This window comes from Megalops cyprinoides, chromosome 18 (assembly GCF_013368585.1).
Source record: "Megalops cyprinoides isolate fMegCyp1 chromosome 18, fMegCyp1.pri, whole genome shotgun sequence".
In the NCBI taxonomy this organism is placed as follows: domain Eukaryota; kingdom Metazoa; phylum Chordata; class Actinopteri; order Elopiformes; family Megalopidae; genus Megalops; species Megalops cyprinoides.
Genome location: NC_050600.1, coordinates 4,928,064 through 4,952,311, shown reverse-complemented (window position 1 = coordinate 4,952,311; position 24,248 = coordinate 4,928,064). Strand labels below are relative to the sequence as shown.

The following is a 24,248-nucleotide window of genomic DNA, read 5'->3' as shown; positions in this document are numbered from 1 at the left end:
CGTGTTTGAGCTGCGGTTCACGGCTCGGTCAGCCTTCTCTGATACTATGCTCCCGTTTGTTCCACTAAAGGTTCTCCCGTCACTTTGCGTTAGCGCTGAGAGCTCCGTGAACTGTGAATGCACCGAGCACGGGGAGCCGGCTACACAGAGGCATTCTGTGTCTGCCTGGGTCCTAAACGCCATTGATGCAAAGGTTTCGACTTGAATTTTACTTTACTAAAAAATGTAAAACTTCTGCTAAATAAACGGTTCGGGTGAAAACGAGATGCAAAGGAAGCGTGTTTTGTGTTTTGTGCAAAATATAGGCTACGACCTGAAACAGGGGTAGGAATATAAACGGAGCTCTAATGTCATTTTATGTAAATTATTTATTAGCAAGCTTTTGCGTGATTGAAACAGAGTACAATTCATTGCACGTTCCATTCAATGAACTTCGGTTACAGCTGAGCTCCTGCTTTTCCGATCAGTAAAAAATCTCTACCATTTGTCTTACATTTTAGTACAATTTTACCTCTTTTAAATATCTTTGTACTCCTGATGCGCCCGTTTTGCTAGGGAAAAAATCTTGTGCAGCGCACCTGTTTGGTAATTCCATCCTTAACATTTAACGCTATATCTGTATATGTCATGAATAATTTATACTAAGCCACATGTCTGAAAAGAAACTAATTAAACTTAATAGAACTAAATCAAAGAAATGCATTCCACGTAAAGAGTTGGTTTTTGCAGTTACCAATAAGGTCTGCAATTAATAAGATTAAAATAATGTTAAAATAAGGTAATTAAAGACAAATCATCTTAATGATTTGGAGAATAATAAATAATCATAAAATTAAGGGTTTCATCTTGGTGTATTTATGTGTTTTAGAATAGGTTGTACCTCCCTATTATAAAATGTTTTGATATTAAATTAATGTTATTCATATTCTCATTTAAATACTAATATAATTTATGTTTAATATGTCACTGTTTCCAAGGAGATTAATAATGATGATAATAATGGCAGTCATATGGATGAATACTGTAAATAAATATGCATTGATGTAATTTATGGGCTGTAATGGTGTATGCTCTCACTATGCTTCCAAGAAAGCACTGCGGCTTTTCATTTCCATTACATTGTGTACATATTACTCATTAGGTGCCCCTCTTCTTGGTCGTATTTGTAGACAGTTTATTAAGACGAGACATAAATCGCACAGCTTACCTAAACGACCATGGATTCAAAGCCACAGCAGTAATCTCTGAAAGTCTTGCAAGGGTTGCACGAGTGTGTTCTTTTTCCTCTAGGCACCCAGCTGTGGTTTCGTAAGAATCGTCTGAACTTTACTTGGAGGTTATAGAGAGGGGACAGTACGCTTTGTGAGAACACAATAGATTTAAGTCATTGCAAGTTCAAGAAGGAAAATATTTTGCCCTTTGCAGTTTTGAAATGATGGGGATGAAAAAAGGTTTGAAACATTTTTTAAGCCTGATTCGTTAGGTTTAGTGTTCACACTACACATACCATGACTTGAATGTACTTCTCATTTTATGAGGGTTTTCTTTTTTAGAGTTCTATGTGGTGACACGGGGGTTCAGTACAGTATTTCACGCTGGGGTAAGAGGTCAGTTTTAATATCCTTTAAACAATCTCTCGATATAGTGAGGAGCACGTTATGTATTCTTAATTGACATACAACTTATAAAACAGTATTTATGCGTTAAGCACCTGGAGAAACTCCCTGAAAATGTTCATGTGTAAAAATTAAACTGTCAACACACTTCCAAACCAAACAGTCACTAATGGCAAGCCACATTTTTTCATTTTAAAGGAGCAATAGACAGCATTCCGCTATCACATGCAATTTAAACTACAGCCTGTCTACAAATAAATGTTCTACCAACGAAAAGATTTTTATGTTATTTCAAGGTGTTAGGAAAGCATACGTGTGATATTGCTCCGATATGTTGAGAGAATTGCGTTTATCTGCGGCGTGACAGAACTGTCACACTGCATCACCCGCGCCAGAGGCAAAAAAAAACCCCGACTCCTCTACCCACAGCCGTTACCATGGCAACAGCAGCAGATGTTGAATACCATGTGATGTGACCTGAACTATTGACCTTTCTTCTTGAAAATCTCTGCGCTTGATATTGCTTTGCGACAGCATCCTTGCTAATCCATACTTTTACTAACGATTGTTACTTAGCCATATGCCATGTGTACGTTTTTCAAAACGCACTTCGTACAAGAATGCATGCTCCTTCAGTTTTGTAGAAACAATGATATCGTTTTATTAAATACGGTAGCAATGTCAGGGAAGACACATAACGCTACCAGCTTGCCATATTGATTCACCCTCATCTGAAAAAACTCACTCATACAACGTTGTGAGATTCATACACATAAAAGTTTACTCAAACCATGACTTAAATGTTACATTAACATTGCACTTGAGAAAGTGAGAGAGAATGAAACAGATATAGATGTATGATTTATTCATTTATTATCTTTACCTACATCATCCGCCGTAACTCCAAATACGGGGAGCTTTAATGGACACAGGGCAAGATTGTCTTTACATTCATTTGAAATGAACTGAGCAATGACATGTGGTTTAAGAGACTGCACACAGCACTCCAACACAGAGATATCCATTTTCTGTCACACAGAGGATATATTGTTTGACCTAATACAGTAAGCAGACCTGTCCCGAGTGTGTAATATAGACACTGTAAAGCACTGAAATGCCTGCTAACTGCAGGCTGTTTGAGTGTGTGTTAGACCGTTTTCACTGAGAGCATGTGCTGTGAAATCACTCATAAAATTCACTCTGGAGTGGTCCTGCCAAAAGGGCTTTTATATCCCCCCCTCTCAGGCTCCCCTACCCAAACAGCAAAAGTGCAGCCCAGTCATTGATACATCAAAACAAACACAATCAGAGCAGACACATTCAGATTCCTGTACAGGACCAATCATCCCCCCCCACCCCCCCCCACCCCCCCCCCCCGTCCCTCTCTCTCCGTCTCCCTCCTTCTCTCTCTCTCGGTATCTCTCTCTGTTTTGTTCACCCTCTCTTTCTGTCTTTCATTTCTCCGCATGCTTCTCACTGATACACTGATAAACACCATGGTCCTCTTACAGACGCAAGTACAATCCCTTCAATGGAGGCGTGAGCCTTTGTCGCTTTACGATAATGACAAAGGAGAAGCCAAGGTGAATGCGACTGGAAGGGCTGTCTGTGTGTCTCCCTTTTCTGTTTGTCTGTCTAAAGTTAACTGAAAGGTTAAGCTTTGTTGTCTTCTGTCCTACTAAACTTTCTCCCCCCCCCCCCCCCCCCACACACACACACACACACACACACACACACATTCACAAACAGAGCAGTTTCTCCACTTTACACTGCTCCTTAGGAAAAAGGTTCTTCCATGCAAGAGTTCATTATACACACACAATTAATGTTTCATATCCTCTCCTGAAACCAAGGTTACCCCTCCACGCGCTCTGCAGAGGGATGAAAATTTAATGGCGGTAATTGAGATAAAACCAAAATGCAACACGCTTCTATACCATTTTTTTTCCATTAAAATAATAACATTTTTTTTTTTAGTTTGTCAGAAAGTTTGAAGTGTCAGACAGCGCTAGACTACTTTCAGAATGTTTTTTTTACGACACATGACAAGTGACACACCACTTTGTTTTCAGCCACACCTGCATTTCCTCCATAATGCTTTAACCAGCCCGTCAGTTCCCCCCCCCCAAGTGTGGCTGGCCTGACGTTTGTCCCATTGTGCTTGTGGCAAGCTGTGAGGGCATTAAGTTTTCCTTCTCGCAGCTGAATTATGTACCACGGCCAAATGGTGGCGGCACCATCTCCGAGCGCGCTCAGATGAGGCATTGCTGTATATGCTGCAGTCCATCATTTTATTGTTTGACAGGATGGGTTTTACACCTGCGTGGAAGTGGTTTACTACACGCACACTTGACTGATTGGGGTTCGGGTATCAGACAGGGCACCAGTCACAGATGCAGACTCCCGTAAGAACAAGCGAACAGTCTGACACAACGTCTCCAAACAAATCTGTGTTGGCTTGGAGACGTCCTTTTGCTCAGGGTGCTGCCCAATCCCACAAGACTGTAAAAGGATCGGTTTGTCCTCCAGACGATATCCCAATTCCCCCCCGCCTTGCCAGAATTCAAATCTTTTGAGAGCTCTGCTGCGTTCCGTCATATGTTTGCATAGGGAAGCCTCAGACGGTCTTTGCGGGTTGGGCAAGGATATGTAACTCCCAGCATCTTGAATTATTTCCACCATGCGGGTGCGTTACTGCCGCGTTCGGTCTGTGAACGAGGGGGAGGAGGAGAGGCACACAAATAGCAGCAGGGCCCTCAGCGGCGTGCTTAGCAGGATCAGCTCCCGCTCAGTGTGTGTGCGTGTGTGTGTGTGTGACTCATCCACTGTGCAGCGCTGAACTTTTGACCCCCGATCAGAAAGCCGCAGGCAGTCCATTAGATGATCCGTTTTGATTAATTAGGCAAATGTGATTGCGTACACCAACACTGACTGCTTCGAACTCAGGGCCAAGGCACACTGTCACTACTAAACAGACAGGTAGCAAGAGGCACAGACAAATCAACCCAGATAATGCGTTTGGTCATATATTTAAGACTTTCACATCAATAATTCTGATGCATACATGCACACACACATCTCGGGTACACAGAATTCTCCTCCGATCAACCCTCACCCTCACCCAGATCTCTGACCCACCCAGCAGCTGTCTGACAAAACCTGCAAGGTTCTGCACCAATGACTGTTCTGAGAGCTCACCTGGGACCAGTAGCAGGTCACGTTATATAACCACGGCACGCAACCTTGGCCTGAACTCTGTGCTGTTAACGTTATACTCTCCAGAGCAAGCTAAGCCGTATCTCTTCCCAAAATTTCCTCACAGGGGAAAGAGGACTGTGTGGTGCCACACTGGCATAAGGCAGAATGAACAATGCAAACCCGGCAACAACAAAGCGTGTCCCGGTAACAGCATTCCACATGTGCAGTCATTCTTCCAGATGTGGAGGTGTTCATCAGGTTGGACAAAATGTAAGGACAGATCACAAGCAAACCTCCGCCATGTTAACCATTGACGGCATGCCAGTAAATCTTTTTTTTTTTCACATCAATGATCTGATTGGTCCACTTTAACTGAAAGTGGAGAAGGCCAAGATGGTTTACACTGCACAAAATTCATTCATGTCATCAACACAGTTTATAGTTGCGCTCTCACAAATATTACGGAAGTTTTAATAATGTTTCCATTCTGTAATATCATGTACAGATCACTGGTGTGTTGCCTGGCTTTTTTTCTGAAGTCTGCACATGTCACATGTCATGCAGATATCATGAATCATCTGTGTGGCACACTTCAAACTCTTCCCTCAGGATTTGACATTTATGATGAGCATAAAAACATCTTGCATTAATTAATTAAACACCACTTTTTTCTCAGAGGCTTACCAATGTTTGGCTTATTGTACATTGAAACTGTACAATAAAGAGTAGAGTACACTGTACATTGTACCTTGGCATGTGACAAATAAAACTTTGAACTTGAACTTGAACTTATGATTTTATAAGTTCAGTTGGATGTGTTAATTGTATTTAGGTTTCACATATAACAGCATTTTATACCTTAAAAATGCACACTGAATACTTCTGGTTGAGGAATTTTGAGTTCCAACTTGATTATGAAAATGTTGTGACAGTTTTCATTGCTTTTTTTAGTTCTGTATTTTTTCATGTGCAATTAGGTTGAATGTTGATTCACTGAGATGCCTCTACTTCCATCTGCTGGAAAACTGGTGTCATTGCACCTTTGCTGCTTTGGCCTACCAGAGATCAGCAGAGAACAAAGATCTACTCGATATGTGTTAATGTCCTTCATTACAACCAGCATTACTTTTAAACCAGGAGTTTAAGTTGAACTTTTTTTTCAATTCCAATTGTATTTAGCTACACCATTTTCAAGGAATGTGTTGTTGTACTTCTCCGGTTGTCCCCCTCACATCCACAACTTTATTTGGAAACTAGTTCACATTCAAAGTTGAACAGCAAAGGAGATATGGCGACTCTCTAATCTAGGAGGCGCGTTGTAGTCCGAGTTTGTAATCTGCAATCCAGTAAGGCAGCCACTCTCTTCGTCACCCTTTTGCCCCACCCCCAGCCGGAACTCTGTCCAATCAGAGAACAGCAGCCCCTGAGCTGTGTCTCATTAGCTTCATTCCATGGCCTGGCTCTGTCCCATCGTGTGTGCTCAGTCGGAAAACATTCTAACAGAGCCTGAATCAGCTGCAATCTCCTCCGGAAAAACCCGGAAAGGCTGATGCCAAAACAATGAATATAAACTCTCTCTCTCTCTCTCTCTCTCTCTCTCGTCCATCCATGCTCCTCATCCTTCTCTGAAATGCCTATAAAAAAAAGCTCAATTTTGGGGCACACCAGTGGACATTCGACATCCATTGGACATTGGACACGCTGGACATCTTCAGGGCTTGTCTCTGTGCCATCACAGCAGCCTCCTGAATTCTTCAGAAGCACGGTTTCTTCTCTCACAGCACGCAGTGAGGGAAGACTCTCCCTGTCCCCCACGCCAGCACAGAACAGGTGCATGCTGGGCCCCAGGAGGACTGTGGGTCTGTGAGTGCGGCATGACCTGGGCGAGCGCAAGAGCAAGCGAGGCAGGGGTGCTGCTCCTTCAGCTGTGCTCACATCACATTCGCTCCATGGTGAAGCATCTATAACCCAGCGAGCTGACAATACCCACCTAATTCAGTCTCCTCCCCCGGGGTATGCAGATCATAGCTCCATATGGTCCATCAGATTCAATATATCCCCACTTTACTGCATGAAGCTAGGCTGACCTTTATGAGTGCACCCCGACTCTCACTCCTGATTGGTCAGTACAGCCTCACAGTCTACATGTTCTCAGAACAGTTTAAATACAGCAAATCTGCCCAAGGAAAGGCTCTCATCATATCAGCAAACACACAGCTGTCCCCTTCGCGAGACGCAAAGGTGGCTCTGCAGGCTGAAGAACAGTCAGGTTTGAAGGAAAGGTGGATGCAGACCTGCCCTTTGCTGAAGGAGTCCTGTCAGTGTTGCACTCACATACACACACACACACATACACATACACATACACATACACATACACATACACATACACACACACACACACACACACATACACATACACATACACATACACACACACACACATACACACACACATACACACACACATACACATACACATACACACACACACACACACATACACACACACATACACACACACACACATAACACTTGCACATGCTCACAGTGTCAAGTACAGCAAAAAAAAAAAACAACACACACACATGCCCATACATTAACATGCCCTGATATTGTTCTCCATGGACAAGCAAGTCAAAATTGTGTGTGTGTGTGTGTGTGAGAGTATAGGAGGGAGGGACTTGTTTGCACACGCCCAGCCAACAATATCTTGAATGATTCTAAACAGCAGCTACATCCTCTGAGTCTCTTTGTGCTGGTGTTTGCTGTGGAACTCAGTTGGGGGGGGGGGGGGGGGGGGCTTTGATAATTCAGCTACCAACCAACACTGATCAGTCGAACCAATTTACACAGAGGTGATGGAAATTTTGTGGAATTCAATTTTCATGAGGGGATTGCTGCAAGAAGACCTTAGATAAATATTTATGAACTTCAGGAATATTCTTACTTCATTATATTGCAGAAGAGCACTTGTTACCTTAAATTAACCTGCATTTAATGTCTCCCATACATATTCCAGTCTGTGTTAGTATAAGGTAGTCTGTGTTACTTATAGTGAATATTGTGAGGTGTTTGGCCAGCGACGGCTTATTAAAACACCCCTTGAATAATCATGAAAACGTTAAAACAGACTCATCTCATTTTTTTTTTCCAGGGTGGAGTGTTGAAACCCTCCATTAGGAAAACCATTATTCAGATGAGAGATTAGTTCTCTAATAAAATAAACTATGCAATCCATTTAAACCAGTGTGCATTGTGCCATTATTGCCATATTGTTAAATCAAGAGAACAGAAAGCGTCTGAGCAGGCGCGGAGACCATGGCTCATTGCAGAGGGGGCGAGGACCTGTAGTGGGCCCTTATACAGCCTGTTATAGGCTGTATGGAGATGCAAGACATTATCATCATGGGTGCATTCCTGCATATTGACCACAGCTACCTGCACGGTGCTAGCTGTATGCTCCTCACTAACATTTTCACTTGCTTAGCCAGTAGTGGAGCTAGCAGCAGGACACTTGCCAGACATGGAGGGCTGAGTTGAGAAGAAGTTTGACGACAATACAAACAGGCCACAGTACCCCCGCTGGTGCTGTTTGCGGCGTAAGACGAGAACCCCTTGGCAGTGGTGGGGGCTTGTCTCTGCTCTGCAGAAGACACAGACGGGGTCTGAGTCTGACTTTTTATTTTTTGCCGCAATGAGGACACACAAACGTTATTCAAAATATTGACCTAAACAAAAATGCATGTTCGGTCAGGCAGATTGGGCCCAAGGTGGGCCCCTTTGCAACTGGAAGAACCCGTGGGCCCGCTTGCTCCACTACATCTGAGTCTGAAAATGTATCTGCTGGTTCTGATTCAGTCCTCATCAATAGGCCTACTGCTTGGAGCAGTATCTGTTTTTACAAACTAACATTTTCTTTAAATTTCACAAGTCTTTGATTGAAGCAAAAAAACCTAGACTACGTTAGCTTTGTCTTTAGCAAACCGTTAAGGTTATTCACGGGTTCACTTGGGCTCCCTCAATAGCCTACCTTTAATCAAATATTGCATCGAAACGCAACTTTGCCATCATATGATGCATTACACGCTAAATCAGTTACGTGATGGTGTATGTGTGGTTTTAAAATACGTATTTTTCATGAAATGTTTTCCATTAAATATAGCGGCAAGCTTTTGATTTATTTAAAAAGGTTGTCCTGCTGTGAAGCTGCCGAACACTTAGGAATGATTTGAAAGCGTCACGCGCGTCTCAGCTTCTCGCGCTGACAGTAATTGTAAACCGTCGGTTGAAATGTTAAATGGCACTGTCTGCCTACACATTTCACAATTAACGACCGCTGTACTTGTGTTCTGTGCAGTTTCTCTTGGTCTCTCTGTGTCGGTGAATCAAAGTGGATTTATTTTAGCTTGTTTCCCTCCACAGTCTAAACGGTTCTCCTTTCAGCGGATGTAGACCCCCTACCTCTGACGCCGTAATTTAGTTGTCATCCACCGGGCGAGCTTCACCCCGGAGTGTGGTCCCCTGTGGGTAATGACTACATGGCACGCCCTGGTGGGCTTCTTTCAATGCAAGATAACCTGAAAGTCTCGTAAAACTGTGATGCGAAGCCCCATCTCACCAACGTAAAGTATGGCTACATAATTTTGAATTTCTGTGTCCATGACTTGTTGTACGTTCATAACATAAGAGACGGGCTTGTCAAATTGAGATTGTCCGATGTAGGCTATATTTTCTCGACAGAGCAGCCACGAAATAGTCAATAGAAACAATATTTACATACGACATGGAATCCGAAAGATAAGATGTCACTATCAAGTTCAAGTTCAAAGTTTACAATGAAATTCTTCCTTTGCCTTCCACTTATGAGTGCCGGATTACTTCTTTCATTTGCAAGGGTAATGAGCAAAAAACGGGAAGTGGTTTATGAGTCAGTATATCTGGATCGTGAGCAACCGAATCCTAAACACATGTTCATCGAAAGTGCGATAGCCTTATTAAGAAACTTTTTAATTTTTTGTAATCTTTTGCAATGTCTTCCGGAGCTCGCTGAAGGGTATGGATTTCTTCTTTCCCCCTTTTAAGGTCAGTTTCTAGAAATGAAAGAAGTAATCCGGAAAAGGAGGAAGGTTGTATTTGTTTCCATCTTCTGCAGATAAAGAAGACATTTAAGATGAGATTTTAACAGTGGTTTTGGATACAAAGATATGCTTGTGTTATAAAATCCACGAAAATATCCTTTGCTGCCACCTGTCTGACATCTGTAGACCTGCTGTCAATCTGAACTCTGAGCAGTTCACTATGGTAAAAAAGTTGATCCATTTTACAGTATAAATACTTATTTACATACGCGACAAGTACATGATTAAATGTGTCAAATCATTGAAAACTTCATATAACAGCATCTATAAACCCATTCTTATCAAGTGTGTATTTACTGCATATTGACAACCTAGAAGATTTTCTTACAACTTATAAACACTTCCCGTTGAAACATTTCCTGTGGAAAATGTGACATAAAGGTTTGACATAAGCGCATAAACAATTTTAGGTTTTGTAAACAAACAAAATTAGAGGCAAATAATTAAAGACATGTCGCGGAAACGAGCATTTTCAACCAATTAAACTTATTGTAGGTAAAATTTTCTCCACCTAACCCTCACAGCAAGATGATACCACCACCTGGTGGTGAAACGATACCTACAATCCATAATAAAATGTTCTGGGTTTTTAGTTTATCGCTGTTGATTTGATTCATTCTTGCTAAACCCAGTGTTCTCAAGAGTCAACAAAAATAGAGAATTTCCATATTGGAAAAACTGCCAATTAAGTAGTGTTTGAGTTTCTGATAATGCATTTTACCGACTGTTATACATTCGCCTATAGAATACTAATGGTAAAACATGTTTATCAGAATGTCCAGCAGTCACATTCACTGTTGTGTGTGTGTGTGTGTGTGTGTGTGTGTGTGTGTGTGTGATGAAACTTTAGGCATTTATTTAAAACATAATTTTGGAAATGTGACGTATTTTTAAACATTGATTTTTTTAATTTCATTTAATTTAAAGATGGTTGCTTTTAGGCAGGCTGAGTCATATGTGACGTATTTTGTTTTCTGACCATACAGTAAGAAAACGAAGAGATATTGATGATTCACAACTGAAGTCAGGGTTTACTTCGAAAATAAAAACCTCAAAAAACACAATTATCATCACTGTAAAATGGAAAGAGCTAGTGTAATCGAATGAGTGTTGTACAAGTGTATGATAAAAACAACACCTAGAAACAAGCAAACCTAGAAGTGACAAAAGGCAGACCTCCCAAACCAAGACACCTGTGCTTTTTATTTCACCAACTGCAGTGTGTGTTATCCAGACGCGAAAAGACTCTTGTTGAATGACAATCACGATCTAAATTAATAAAACCAGACGGTACCGCACATGTACGGGTGAATAAATCACTCCCAGATTACAAATAGATTTGTTATACAAATGAGGGCAAAGTACACCATTCCTTAATAGTGCTAAGTCGTTTATTGCAATGCATCTGAAATCTCACATGCGACGTGTCGCTTAAAACGTATGCCTAGTTTACTTTTCTCCTACTAAATTTAGTATAACTTGGCAACTTTGCAAAGAAGCAGTTTCCAGTAAATCACGTGACTTTTGAGGCGGTCAACTTTTCCTGGCCATTGAAGGGTAGGGGGTATATCAGAGCCGCACGCTGCACAACACACTCAACTCACCAACGTAATTGTGCTCACCGCAAAGCAGGAAGAAGTCGTGAGTATCTTACAAGTTATAACGTGACATTACTTTAAATGCTTTCAGATGTGCACGTGGATCTTTTTCGCGGCAGTCAGTCGCTTGCATGTGGCGAGATTTAAAGTGTCCCGTTTATCAGTTCGTTTGGCCGTTTGGTAATAATGTGTCAGGTAATATAGTTCGGATCTAGATCGCAAGGTTCGAATGCGAAGCCAAGGTTCGCAATCGAGTCCTGTGTTAATCGTAATAAAACGTGCAAACGTGTTCACGCTGAACTTGTGGCTGATAGCTTGAAAAACTGGAAAACCGTGATTTTGTTATCGTGTAGCCTTCTAAATGTGGTTATACAAAATATATTGTGGCGGCTGGGTCACGCCTCTAGTGTAAGTGTATTACAGGTACGTTTATAGCCAACAAAATGTCAAACACTGTGAAGATTCAGGAACATTGGTTTTGCATTTTCAATTAAATCATGCAAAGCATACTGAGATAAGATGAATATCTTTGATCTTTTGTTGTCAACAAGTACTAATAATTTATTGGTCATACATTATCTGAACAGTGGTGTGGAACTACGTTGCAACGTAGTTCCATCATATATATGTTTGTTTACAGGCCTAAGTGTTCAACAGCAGTCCTTCTCTCGTTCAAAGATGACAATGGCAGTGACGTCAAAACTTCTATTTTTACTTCTGGCAACTTCCGTCAGCGGTAAGAAAGCACTTGTACTTGAGGGCAAATTTTTCACCATGTAATTGTTATAGGACGTAAGTTTGTCAGTTGTCAAACAGTTTACATTATGCTACTACTTGTTATTTGTACGCAATTTCAAAACCATATGTAAGTTTCGTTTTCTCAGCAGCACAACCGAGAAACGGACTGTAATGACCGTGACTGTGTGATAGTCTGCTTTCATTTTACTCATCCTTAGTGAATTTGAATTCTAAAAACAGCTATATTTGAAAAAATGAGCAAATGATAAATGTATGCGCTTATGAAATAAACTGATTAATTATATTTCTGTTTAATTTTTGGATGTATTTGAGACAGATTCAAACTCCTAGTTTGAAGAAAGACAGACCCAAGGGGATAATTACATAACCTGACCTTTGGTTTTCCTGTTTTGCACACAGGTAAGCAAGAGAGTTGCAGCTCCCGGAAGGACAAAATACAGAGTGATGGTAATTATACTCATCCGTTCATTTTGACCACCTTTACATGAGTAATTTCTAATAATAATTTTAACATGCATTTAGCATGCAGTTTGGTTGACATGATGCCACATCAGATCTCACTACAGATTTGCAAACCTGAACATTTTTTTTCTTTTTACCCTTTTTCATCCTGACTCCATGAGCAGTGTGGCACAATGGATGCAGTCCTCGTACACACTGAACCGATCGATCAGTCCAGTTCAATTTGTTATATTGCATTTTTACAATCACTGTTGTTGTAAGACACACAGGTGATGTAACATAAGCAACTCATTGCCATCTGCTGTGTCTCTAAATAGTGCTGTTGAGCCAGGGCACCCAGACCAACATAACCCTGATGGAAAGGTCAAAGAGTCAGCTATATTCTGGTACTGCAAGAGCAGGATGGACCCAGATGCAGAGATCATACAAAACACAGAGGGGTTTCAAAAGACAAAGGATCTTTACTAGAAACAAGCAAACTTGAGCATGGGAAAGCACACAATGCAGGGTAGCTCAAGACAGAGCAGGAAACCAAGCCACAGGCGGGGTTTAAACAGAGCAGCAAAACACATGGAAACTAATGACGCACAGGTGAAAAGAGTTTAACTAGATTAGGCACACACAGTTCAGGCAAACAGGAAGAAACCCTGACATGATCATTGTTCGCTAATGCCACAGCCTACATTCTTGTATGTATTGGCTACTAGGATTCAGCCTGTGCTCAGAATGAACATACAACCGGTTTTTCTTTGGATACAAAACATGCGCCCAGAAGTTAGCTCAACAACCATATTCAGAAACGGCACACTATGCATGCATGTGGCTTACACACCCACATTTTGTTGTTTACTTCAACATTGATCATGTGAAATATACATCATGAATATTTTTTGAAAGATCAAGCATATTCGGAACATTTTCTTATAAAAGAAGCCTTATAAAAATGATTGACACTCCTCCCGGTGCCTCAGAAAAGATCCAAAGCACAAAGAGTCTTACACATCTTCCTCTTCAAAAATAGAAGTCATACTCATCACTGCTTGTTTTTTTTTCAGGGCTGGGATGTTCTGAAGAAACGCATCATCTTTACACAGATGTTGATCTTAAAGCAAACCTCGGAAGCAGGAGCCATTTGGAAGGTAGGACATTAAACCACTGTGGCTGGTAATTCCCATATCCTAATCAAGGTCCTGTGTATGCGTGGGGCAGAAACAAGGGTCAGGTAGGGATGGGAATAATTGGCACATTCAGGCACAAAGGTGGTTGTGGATACACATAGCCAATACCTAAAGCCAAATCGATAACATTTCCATGTTGGCTGACTCATCACCTAGCTGTAGCCCGTGCTCCGACAAATCAAACAATCTAGAGATATGTCGATAATGAATAGGTTAGGTAGGTCTAACGGTAATACACAATTCATTGTTTATTCCACCCTCCTCTAAAACGGCACATTTGCTACCAAGCAGCTGAGCCCATCCCCTAAGACGGCGTGCTTGCACGGTGGGGAATCCAGACGATTACCAGACGCCTGGATTCCCCACCGTCAGGAGTCTCAGTGCAGCTTAACAACTTTGAAGATGACCACTTTGTTGTTTTGCAGAATTATTCAGATCAGTTTATTAGGAGGCGCTATTGATCAGTGACCAACTCAGTCTAATTAAAGCCACGTTGAAAAACGAATCAAAAATACAAACTCACAGCGTTTTCCACGCCCAAGGCTGGGATGACACGCGTTGCTTGTTGCGTATGGCTAGCGTGAAAGGAGTAACAGAGCAGCGCTTGTCGTTTAACAGGACAAGGACTGCAGACGGGAAAGAAAGAGCTGAGAATAGTGATGGTCGGAAAGACTGGAGTGGGGAAGAGTGCGACGGGGAACACCATCCTGGGAGAAGAGATGTTTGAATCTCAGCTCTCTTCCTCGTCAGTAACGTCTGACTGCGATAAGAATCGAAGGGTTGTGGACGGTATGGAGGTGGTGGTGGTTGACACGCCTGGCCTGTTTGACACGCGACTGAGCAATGAGCAAGTCGCTAAGAGAGTGGCCATGTCCATTTCCTTGTCTGCGCCGGGGCCTCATGCCTTCCTGGTGGTACTCCAGCTGGGCAGGTTCACAAAGGAAGAGAACTCCACGCTGGAGGACATACAGAGGATCTTTGGCCAGGAAGCGGCACGCTACGCGATAGTGCTGTTCACACATGGAGATAAACTGAAGAAAACAACTATGGAAGAATTTTTAGCGCAAGACAGGACAGGGCTTAGCGGGTTTATCAGGAAATGCAACGGCAGATATCATGTCTTTAACAATGAAGATATGGGAAATCGCGTCCAGGTCTCGGGGCTGCTCACTAAGATTAAAGAGATGGTGGCGATGAACGGAGGAGGCTTCTACACTAATGAAATGCTACAGATGGCAGAGAAAGCCATTGAGCTGGAGAAGGAGAGGATTCTGAAAGAGAACGAGGAAAAGAGGCACCAGGAAGAGGAGGAGCTCAAGACCCATTTGAAAGGGGAGGCACTGGAGGAGGCTTTGAACAAGCATCAGCAAGAACACGAAAAGCTGGCTAGAGCTAAGGCCGAGAGGAATAATACATTTCTGAAGAACGCAGTTATTGTTATTGTTAATGCATTAGCTGGGGCAGCAATAGGTGCAGCTTCTGAAGGTTGGCAGGGAGCAATAGTGGGTGCACTGCTAGCAGCAGGAGATGCAATAAAGGAGATGACAGAATAAATGAATGGAAAAAGCTTTCCATTTAGCAATACAAAACCTTAGAATCGAATTTTGTCAAAGAACAAGACCAGAGACTTTACAACTTCTCAGAAACATTACATGTATAGATACATGAATTTTTCAGCCCTTCTGCAAAACAAAATATCAGAATATTTTGTTAGTTTTTCTATTATTGTGATGACGTAGAGCGTAATACTTGCTGTATTGTCTTAGGCTATGTTCAGGCTGCAGGCTTTCATACTACGGTCCAAGTTGTCGCTCCTGTTCGATTTGTTTCCAGACCGTACATATTCATTTTTTAAAATATCTGAAATCAGTGTGAACAGACTTCTGTCCTGAAATGTACCGCATGCACATATAAACAACAACAAAAGACGTCACGTCTGTCTAGTCACACAAAATAACAAAGACATCCACATGCTCAGAGTGAAATGCGGACATGCATTTTCAGTTTCACCGTTAATAGGATTCAACAGGAGGGACAAAAACACCAGCATTATGGTAAAACATAGGATATACTAATACACTGTGGTGAAGTAATGGTGGAGAACACAAATGTAATTCTCCATGCATTAGCAAATTTTATTCATATCAAGGCTATTTTTGTGTTATGGTAGCAGTTGGCCCTGGATTCTTGACTAGGTAATGAGGAACCGTTTGCAACAGCTGTAGCTGTAGGAGAGAAACAATATTCACCATTTGCCAGTTTTGCCCTTGTGGCTATTTTAAAGCGAAGCAACATGCTTTTGTGATAGCTTTTCTCTATTTGTGTATTGCTGTGAGATTTTTCTTTGATAAAATACACTTTCTGTTTGTCGTGTTAACCTTTATTTTGCTTTTGTTTTCATTTGTAATATGTCTAAGTCTTGGTGGGGGGAGTTTAGCAAGTTAAAAAGGTAGTGGTGTAAACTGTTGTTCTAATGTAAATGTTTTTTCTACAATTTGAGCTGATACAGATGTTAAAACTGCAGTTTGATGTTTTCCATTTGAATTAAGGTTATATTGTGTTTAATGTGGAAGACCAAAGCCAATCACTGTTTCTCTTTAAATCTTTGTAAATACAAGATTGTTAATGTTATATGATTTGGAGGAAAGGAAACACAAACAAATCATGATTTTACAATTGTTAAGCTCCCATGAATAAAAATGTAAATGTCCTATGGAACTGTTTCTCCAGGTGTCTTGGTATTTGACACTGTGGTTTTAGAAGTAAACAGCTCGTCTGGCTTGCTTTTAGGAACCAAGGATGCCGCCGGTCTGAGGCTGGTGCTAGTTGGACTGAGTGGAGTTGGGAAAAGTGCATCGGGAAACACCATCCTGGGCAGAGAGGAGTTTAAATCGGGGATCGGCTCGTCGTCACTGACTCTGAGGAGCAGGAGCAGGCAAGGAGAGGTGGGCGGGAGGCCAATCACTGTGGTCGACACCCCAGATATGTTTCACCCTGAGCTGTCTGAGGAAAAGCTCAGAGCAGAGATGGAGAGGGCCGTGTCTCTGTGTGACCCGGGCCCCCATGCGTTTCTCCTGGTCATCCAGCTGGGCCGATTCACTCTGCAAGAGCAGGGAGCGGTGGAGAGGCTGCAGGAACTGTTCTCTAAGACTGTGAAAGGTTACACCATAATCCTCTTCACATTCGGAGACAAGCTGCGAAAAGTGTCTATAGAGGAGTTTCTCAGCAGGGACACAAACCTGCAGAAGCTTGTCAGGCAATGTGGCGGTCGATACCAGGTGTTCAACAACAATGACATGTATAACAGAAATCAAGTGAGGGAGCTCTTGGAAAAGGTGGACAACATGGTGTTGAACAATGAGAGGAAATTCTTTGATTTGATCAAAGAGAGAGAAATGTCCATGTTTTCCCTTTTTTCTGCAGCAGAAGAGTTGGTCAGTTTTATTTCAGAGAGGGTCAGTACAGTAATGGAAAACAGAGTAGATGTAAGTCAGTTTGTAACAATTGTAGCTCAAATTTATACATTGTATATGACAGTAACATGGCTCTTCAGACGGATAGGGGTACTATGGGCAAGAGCATTGGGGACGGGCAATAATACAGCCACGCCCATTAAAGATGGTGATGTCACAGTTTCAGATTCAGAAGGGCACAATAAAACACCAGAGAGGAGTACAGCAGAAGTATCCAAAAGTCCACCCATGCCCAAAAACTCACCATCTGAAACAGCTCTCAACACTCCGTCCAAACCCAAAAACTCACCATCTGAAACAGCTCTCAACATTCCGTCCAAACCCAAAAACTCACCATCTGAATCAGTCCTTGAGAGTTCATCAAAACCCAACAACGATCCATCTGAATCAGCCCTCAACAATCCATCCAAACCCAGCAATTCACCCTCTGAAAGTGCCCTCAGCAATCCATCCAAACCCAACAACTCACCCTCTGAAACTGCCCTCAACAGTCCATCGGACAACTAAACATTAATTAAACCTATTAAACCTAGACAGGTTAAAACCTAGACCTAGACCACACACAAAACTATGCAACCGACTCAGTTGAAGAGTGCTAACATGTAAAATTATGTACATATTATTATAAATTGTGTTTTTTCTCTTTGTCCCACCACCACTCCACTTTGGAGGAGCTTTGTTACTTTATTCTGAGTTTACAGGTTGAAAGAGAAGATCAAAAAGGAAGAGAAATTTTCTTTTTCTCCCTCCCCCTTGGCTTCTCTCTTTCTTTATATTCCTTCCTTTTTGCAGTATCAACATTTTTCACCTTTTCTTTCCCATGCTTGTGTACCATAATGTACCAGTTTCGACCTTTGACTTAAGATTTAAGATTGTCAGTCTTATTTTTATGAGCACACATAAAGATAAGACTGACAATATGGGCATAGTCCAATCAGTTTTTTCCCTTCACTGTACTTTAACTCTTTGTGACCCATGCATTTAAGAATTATCTGCCAGTCAGGGATGCAGTGTAGAGTATATTCTGAAACACAAAAATACATGACTTTCTGTCCTCCATAAATTCTGGCTCTCACAGTATATCACCTTGTTCTGTACACTTACCAATCCATTTCCATTGCCAATATTTGAAACGCTTCACCCCTTTTTCCAGAGGGCAAATGCAGTGTTCGTCTTGCTATGGGATTATAGGCTATAACTTTCTGACTACACACCTTTTTCCCCTACCAATATTCTACATGCCCTGCAAATGCAGCTGTCGGGTGTAAAGTGTTGCTTGAATTGTATTTGAATAAACGATCAAACAGGAAATAAAAATGATTTTTTTTTTTTGGGAGGGGGGGTGCAATTGTAAATGATTGCCACGTTAGATGAATTAATGATTCACTGTAGCTCAGAGGATCAAATACTGTCCTAAGCTGTGTGAGTTAAAGCTAGGAGTTAAAGCTATCCCTGCAATTTATGCACAGATGACATAACTTGCTTAAGTAGTGTTATGAAGGGACATATTGTGATGTTGTAATACAATGTTGTCATTGTACACTCTGAATATAGTGCCTAAACTTTCTAAGCACAGAACATTGTGAAGTTTTCTGAATATTGTTTGTGGAGGGTGTATGGATTTTACACACTTCTGAAATACACAAGCAGGTGTTACTATACAGTATTTAATGGGACTGTTAAAGCATTAAAACATTAACAAGTGTTTCAGGATCTTCTCTGGCACCCTATGAACCATATCCAACCTATTCTCACCCTCCGCCTCTTTACTGTCAGAGGGCGCCTGACCCTGTCACAGTTAGGCCAAGCAACATTATTTTCACTTGTGGAAAAAATATATATACACACACAGGGGGCAGACAAAATAATGGAAACCACAGATGAAAAAGGAGTGAATGAGAGAACTGAGGGCCTGTCCTTTTCCTCTCACTTAGGAGACGGCATGAGTCCAAGACAAACGAACAACATAGCTCTTTTCACTCATTTTTATTTGACAAGGTTTAAAAAGAATCATCTGTGTCCAAGCAATACATGTTTAAGTTAAAATAGGAATGAATCAGAATATATTTACTATGCATGCAATTTATTTTACACTTTACATTTTGTACATATGGTGTACACACACACACACACACACACACACTCAATATATGCATATAGGGCATTATAAATGTGTGTAAATGTGTCATAAAATGTGTGTTCTCCATGACTTACTTAAACAAAATAAAGAGTATACAAACAACTACAGCAACAAGGAGTATGACAGCTACACAACTCAATGCCTTAGCTGGCACAACAACCTTTGTCTTTCTTTATCCACGTTGACCTTATTATTAAAGTTTTAATAGTTTCCTGGTACATCACAAACAAGTTTGCATTGCTGTGCATGGCTATTCTAAGCAATACAACCCCACTGTCTTTCGCCAGGTTCTAGATTAAAGTATGATGTCATAAGGGAAACAGCTGACAATATGCCAGCAGAAGATGGGACAACACTGTAAACAATGCAGTCTTTGCATCCTTATGAAGCCTGAATGAGATGGAGTGTTGTCCCCCTGCGGAGCCGGTGGTCTCTCACTGTCTTCTTCTCATCGATCATTTCCCCTGGAGACACAAACACGCCACAGCATCAGTCATAGGAACAAAGTAACCCTCCTCTGTCTGAAGACGCTCTGTTGTATTCCTACGTTAGCCATGATGTGTCTGCCACAGTCGTTGGGAGGAACGAGATCATCATGCTGTGCGATCCTCAGAACTGTCCCCCGCACTTGGACCTAAGGTTCCCGGTGCTAAAGGGGGAAGCAGTTCAAGGTCGCACGCAATTCTATGTATTTCAGCCTTTGTGTTAAACCAGATTATATGAAGCTTTATCCATGAGATTTAAAAAAATGCATTACGTAGACATTTTGACATGGGTTTAAAGTTTAATTTTGTGTTGTTATTTCAAACAACACATTACAGATGTCAAATGTTTCATAATTTAACGTTAGGAATTCTGATGGGAAGGCAGCCGATGGAACGAGGGAAGCCAGTTACAACATGTACCGTTGTAAAAGAGCCTCATGTTTTTTGGGTTCTTCCTGAATTCCTGGCACCAGTGCTGCAGCAAGATGGAGACCCTCTCCAGAGGGAAAACGTCCACCTCCAAGGTCTTCCCCTGACACTTCACGAAAACGTTCATCCTGTCCACATCCTCTAGAGAATCAGGAGCCTGTGAAGCCTGCCAGGAGGCAGAGAATTCCAAACATGAGCACAGAGCCCTGACCAGGTGCCTCCCTACGCTATTATAATCATTATATTACAATACATTACAGGCATTTAGCAGACACTCTCATCCAGAGCTACTTATGGTGGTTACAGTCTTTAACAATGTCACCCATTTATACAACAGGATATTTACTGAGGCAATTGGGGGTTAAGTACCTTGCCCAAGGGTACAGCAGCAGTGTCATATCAGGGAATTGAACCAGCAATCTTTCGGTTATGAGTTCTGCTCCTTAACCATTATGCTACACCGCAATCAAACTAGCAAGAGTCATGCTGTATGCAAAGCCAATTCAACCAAATGAGCCAAGAGCTTCAAATGAGTGAAACACAACTTCACCAGGGGTATTAAGCATTGTACACAGTCCCTGAACCTGCTGGATTTACAGATACCCTCTGCTAACCAACAGATGTCACCACTGCGCCAACAACATGGAGTCTTCCTGTCGTGACCCCACAGGTTTGGCCCGGTGAAATGTATCCCCGCCATTTCGCTACACCAGACTGGAGCCAGGAGAAGTTCCTTCATGTGACACCTTGTGTGTTGAAGGACTCACACACCGAAAGCCGGGCTGCACTAACCCTCATATCAGGAGTACGTCTTTCACTTTCATTTCCCCTTTCGGTTGACCTGTAGCAGAAAATGGAACAGATCGGTAAATGGACAGACTTACAGAGAGAACACTGACAGTTCTCCCTCTTGATTAAGGGCAAACGCAGCACAGACTCACTGATCTGTATACTACCTGGACAGTCCACCCTATTCACTCAGCTCACAATGTTATGGTCTGCACAGCGTAGAGATCAGTCAATCTGTGCTGTGTATGTGCAGTCTAAACAACACAAGTCCCAAGGGTTGTACAGACACCAGTGGTGAGCTAGATCTCAGGCCCTTAGGCAGGAAAGACATTCAATCATTGAAAAGTAACGCCAACCACACACCCAGACAGGAAATAACAGACACACAATTGCACAACCAGGAATGTAATTAACAGACAGAGACTGAGGTTACCACTAGACCAACAGGCTGACATGACAAACACGTGGGCAGGCAGTCAAGGAGAGAGATTACGACAGACAAGTATACAATGAGACAGCTAGGCAGACAACTGCTGTTTCTCAAAGTCAAGGATGCTTCCTTGGTAGGACGAGTCCTTCCAAGTCAGGTCCTTCAGAAGCTAGGCAAGACTCCTTCCTAGCATTCGGAGAACAGATAATAGAACAGTCTAGCGAGTGTGCAGGTGTGCGTCATTGTAAAAGTCCCGCCTTTAATTCCGTGCCACAGACTCTTGTATGTGCGCATAGGATTGTGGGTGCTTTAAGGACGCTGAGGATACACGCTATGCCTCCTTGAAAAAAGACTCAGTCCTTGGTAGAACTCGGAGGACCCTCGACATCGGAACAGTCCTTCGGCGGGATTCGATGATGTAGCATCCTTGAAATGCAGCTGTTAAGGATCCTTCATTGACTTTGAAAAGCAGCCGACATCTTCAGTTCCAACAGTAAAAAAAAAAAAACACAGAATAATGGATGTACCTGTTGTCAGTGGGGTTTGGACAGAGATCTCCGGGCTTTTCCTCACAACTCTCTTGTTCTGCATTGTCTGATGTCACAGCTGGAAAAGGCATGTAAGTATTAGTATTAGCATAATACTATTAGTAAAGCTGAAGGCCTCAACACAGGCAGTACTGAGTACCAATGCAAGCTTTAATAGAGGCACACACTTTATCTTTAATATCACCATAATGCAACAGATTACACAACAATTATTTTACTGAAGTACTAACCAGGTCCTTATCAACAGAACATAAGCCTGCTTCATCATACTGTGGAAGAGCTGGCATTTCCCAACAGTGTGATATTGCATTATTGCCATTTAGCAGACGCTCATATCAGTGACAGTTTTTTTCCACAATGTTATCCATTTATGCAGCTGGATGCTTACTGAGGCAATTGTGGGTTAAGTACTTTGGCCAAGGATACAGCAGCAGTGTCCCCGGCAAGGAATCGAACCGACAACCTTTGGGTTACAAGTCCTGCTCCTTAACCGGTATGCTACACTGCCACTACAGAAAAAGACCACCGTCCCTGGGTGGGCTCGAACCACCAACCTTTCGGTTAACAGCCGAACGCGCTAACCGATTGCGCCACAGAGACTGGCACATGCTGCTCTTCTGAGGGACGAGGTTTTGATCACATGACCCAGGGATGGGGCAGTGACTGAAGAAGAGAATCACGGACAACAACCCCCCCCCCCCCCCCCCCCCCCCCCCGCCATTAAGAGCATGAGACTGTAAATCTCAGGGTCGTGGGTTCGAGCCTCACGTTGGGCGTAGCTTTTGCTGTCTCTCATCGTGATCACACGACAAAGCGTAAGATGTGAGGGAATGGTCCTAACGGAGAAAGCACCTCTCTGTGGCTGACCTGTCTCGGAATCTATCCCGCTTCCTGCGTCGTTAGACCCCGGAGTTTCCTGCATGTGCGGAGAAACCCGTCAGCAAGTTCACATCAACCTTCACACTGACATGTAACACGATTCATGTCATTCTATATTTGTTGTGACAACGTATCAATTTTATGGCTCTTTACAGCCTGTATTACCAGGGTATAGTAAAGGACGTCTGAGGCGTAAAACATTAACCATTTTAATGAGTGGCTCAATGCAAAAAGATTCAACCCCAGAATAATTCACTGCAAGCATGCAACAGTACCCAAAATACAAGAAATGCATACATAACAGAGATAAGGAAGGAAGGCGCAATCACTGTCAAAAAGCCAGTTCTACCTGTCCCTATCGCCTGAGGAAGTTTCACGAATGCTTACATTCAAGAGTATCATTTCTTGTTCACTGACAATGAGGTTTAGCACAAACGTACATACATGTGAACCCTTTGGGGGGCTGTAGATGTCATGTTTAAGTGAAAATTATGAGAAAAAAAAATGTCACTGTCTTAGCATCGTTCGGGACACGTAAGACTAGTCACACTTTCACAATTCCCTATTAAAAATCCAGACTTTTTAAAACATGCAACAAAAATACCACAACACAGATACAACACAGATACAGTTAATGAAATAGTTAGATACCATTAACATTTAAATATTCCTGAGCAACATGGATGCTGTAAGTGTATTGTATACTTTTATAATTCTTTAAGCTGTTTTACCTCTGGGAAGAAATAAGAGTAGAGCTGTCCCATCCTGTCCTGTCCACTGTCTCAGAGTTAATGTATGCACTGCCAGAGGTCTGTCGGGCTTTATAACACACTCAAACACGTAAACACTTTTACTTTCTGTCTGAATCATGGATGGCCTTCCCTGTGATCCCCTCCATCCTGCAGAATGCGTGTCGTATATCATCTTCAATCCAAATATTAATAACCCCCCTGAACGAAAATTACTTTCCAGTTGTCAGCACGACTAAACAATCTCCACATCCGTCCTCTCACTCACGCTAGAAAATACGGGGGGAAAAAACCATCGTCCCTGGGTGGGCTCGAACCACCAACCTTTCGGTTAACAGCCGAACGCGCTAACCGATTGCGCCACAGAGACAGGA

The 24,248-nt window shown here is 42.2% G+C and overlaps 1 protein-coding gene and 2 non-coding genes across 5 annotated transcripts; 1 reads left to right on the top strand and 2 right to left on the bottom strand.

Moving 5' to 3' along the window:
• Positions 1–11,522: 11,522 nt before the first annotated feature.
• Positions 11,523–18,164, top strand: LOC118792970 (GTPase IMAP family member 7-like). Of its 3 annotated transcripts, none has more exons than XM_036550882.1 (5): positions 11,523–11,596; positions 12,194–12,289; positions 12,712–12,759; positions 13,830–13,913; positions 16,743–18,164. In XM_036550882.1, the coding sequence occupies exons 2-5, from the start codon at positions 12,232–12,234 to the stop codon at positions 17,930–17,932; spliced, it is 1,380 nt and encodes a 459-aa protein (XP_036406775.1). In that variant the 5' UTR covers positions 11,523–11,596; positions 12,194–12,231; the 3' UTR covers positions 17,933–18,164. The 3 variants fall into 3 exon arrangements, with proteins under 3 accessions (XP_036406775.1, XP_036406776.1, XP_036406777.1); XM_036550883.1 differs by having other exon boundaries at positions 12,167–12,289; XM_036550884.1 differs by lacking the exon at positions 16,743–18,164 and adding an exon at positions 14,571–16,377.
• Positions 18,165–22,772: 4,608 nt separating this feature from the next.
• trnan-guu lies at positions 22,773–22,846 on the bottom strand. The gene has a single exon. It is a non-coding gene; the product is annotated as a tRNA-Asn (tRNA).
• A 1,324-nt stretch (positions 22,847–24,170) lies between these two features.
• On the bottom strand, positions 24,171–24,244 carry trnan-guu. Its single transcript has one exon. It is a non-coding gene; the product is annotated as a tRNA-Asn (tRNA).
• Between the last annotated feature and the right edge of the window lie 4 nt (positions 24,245–24,248).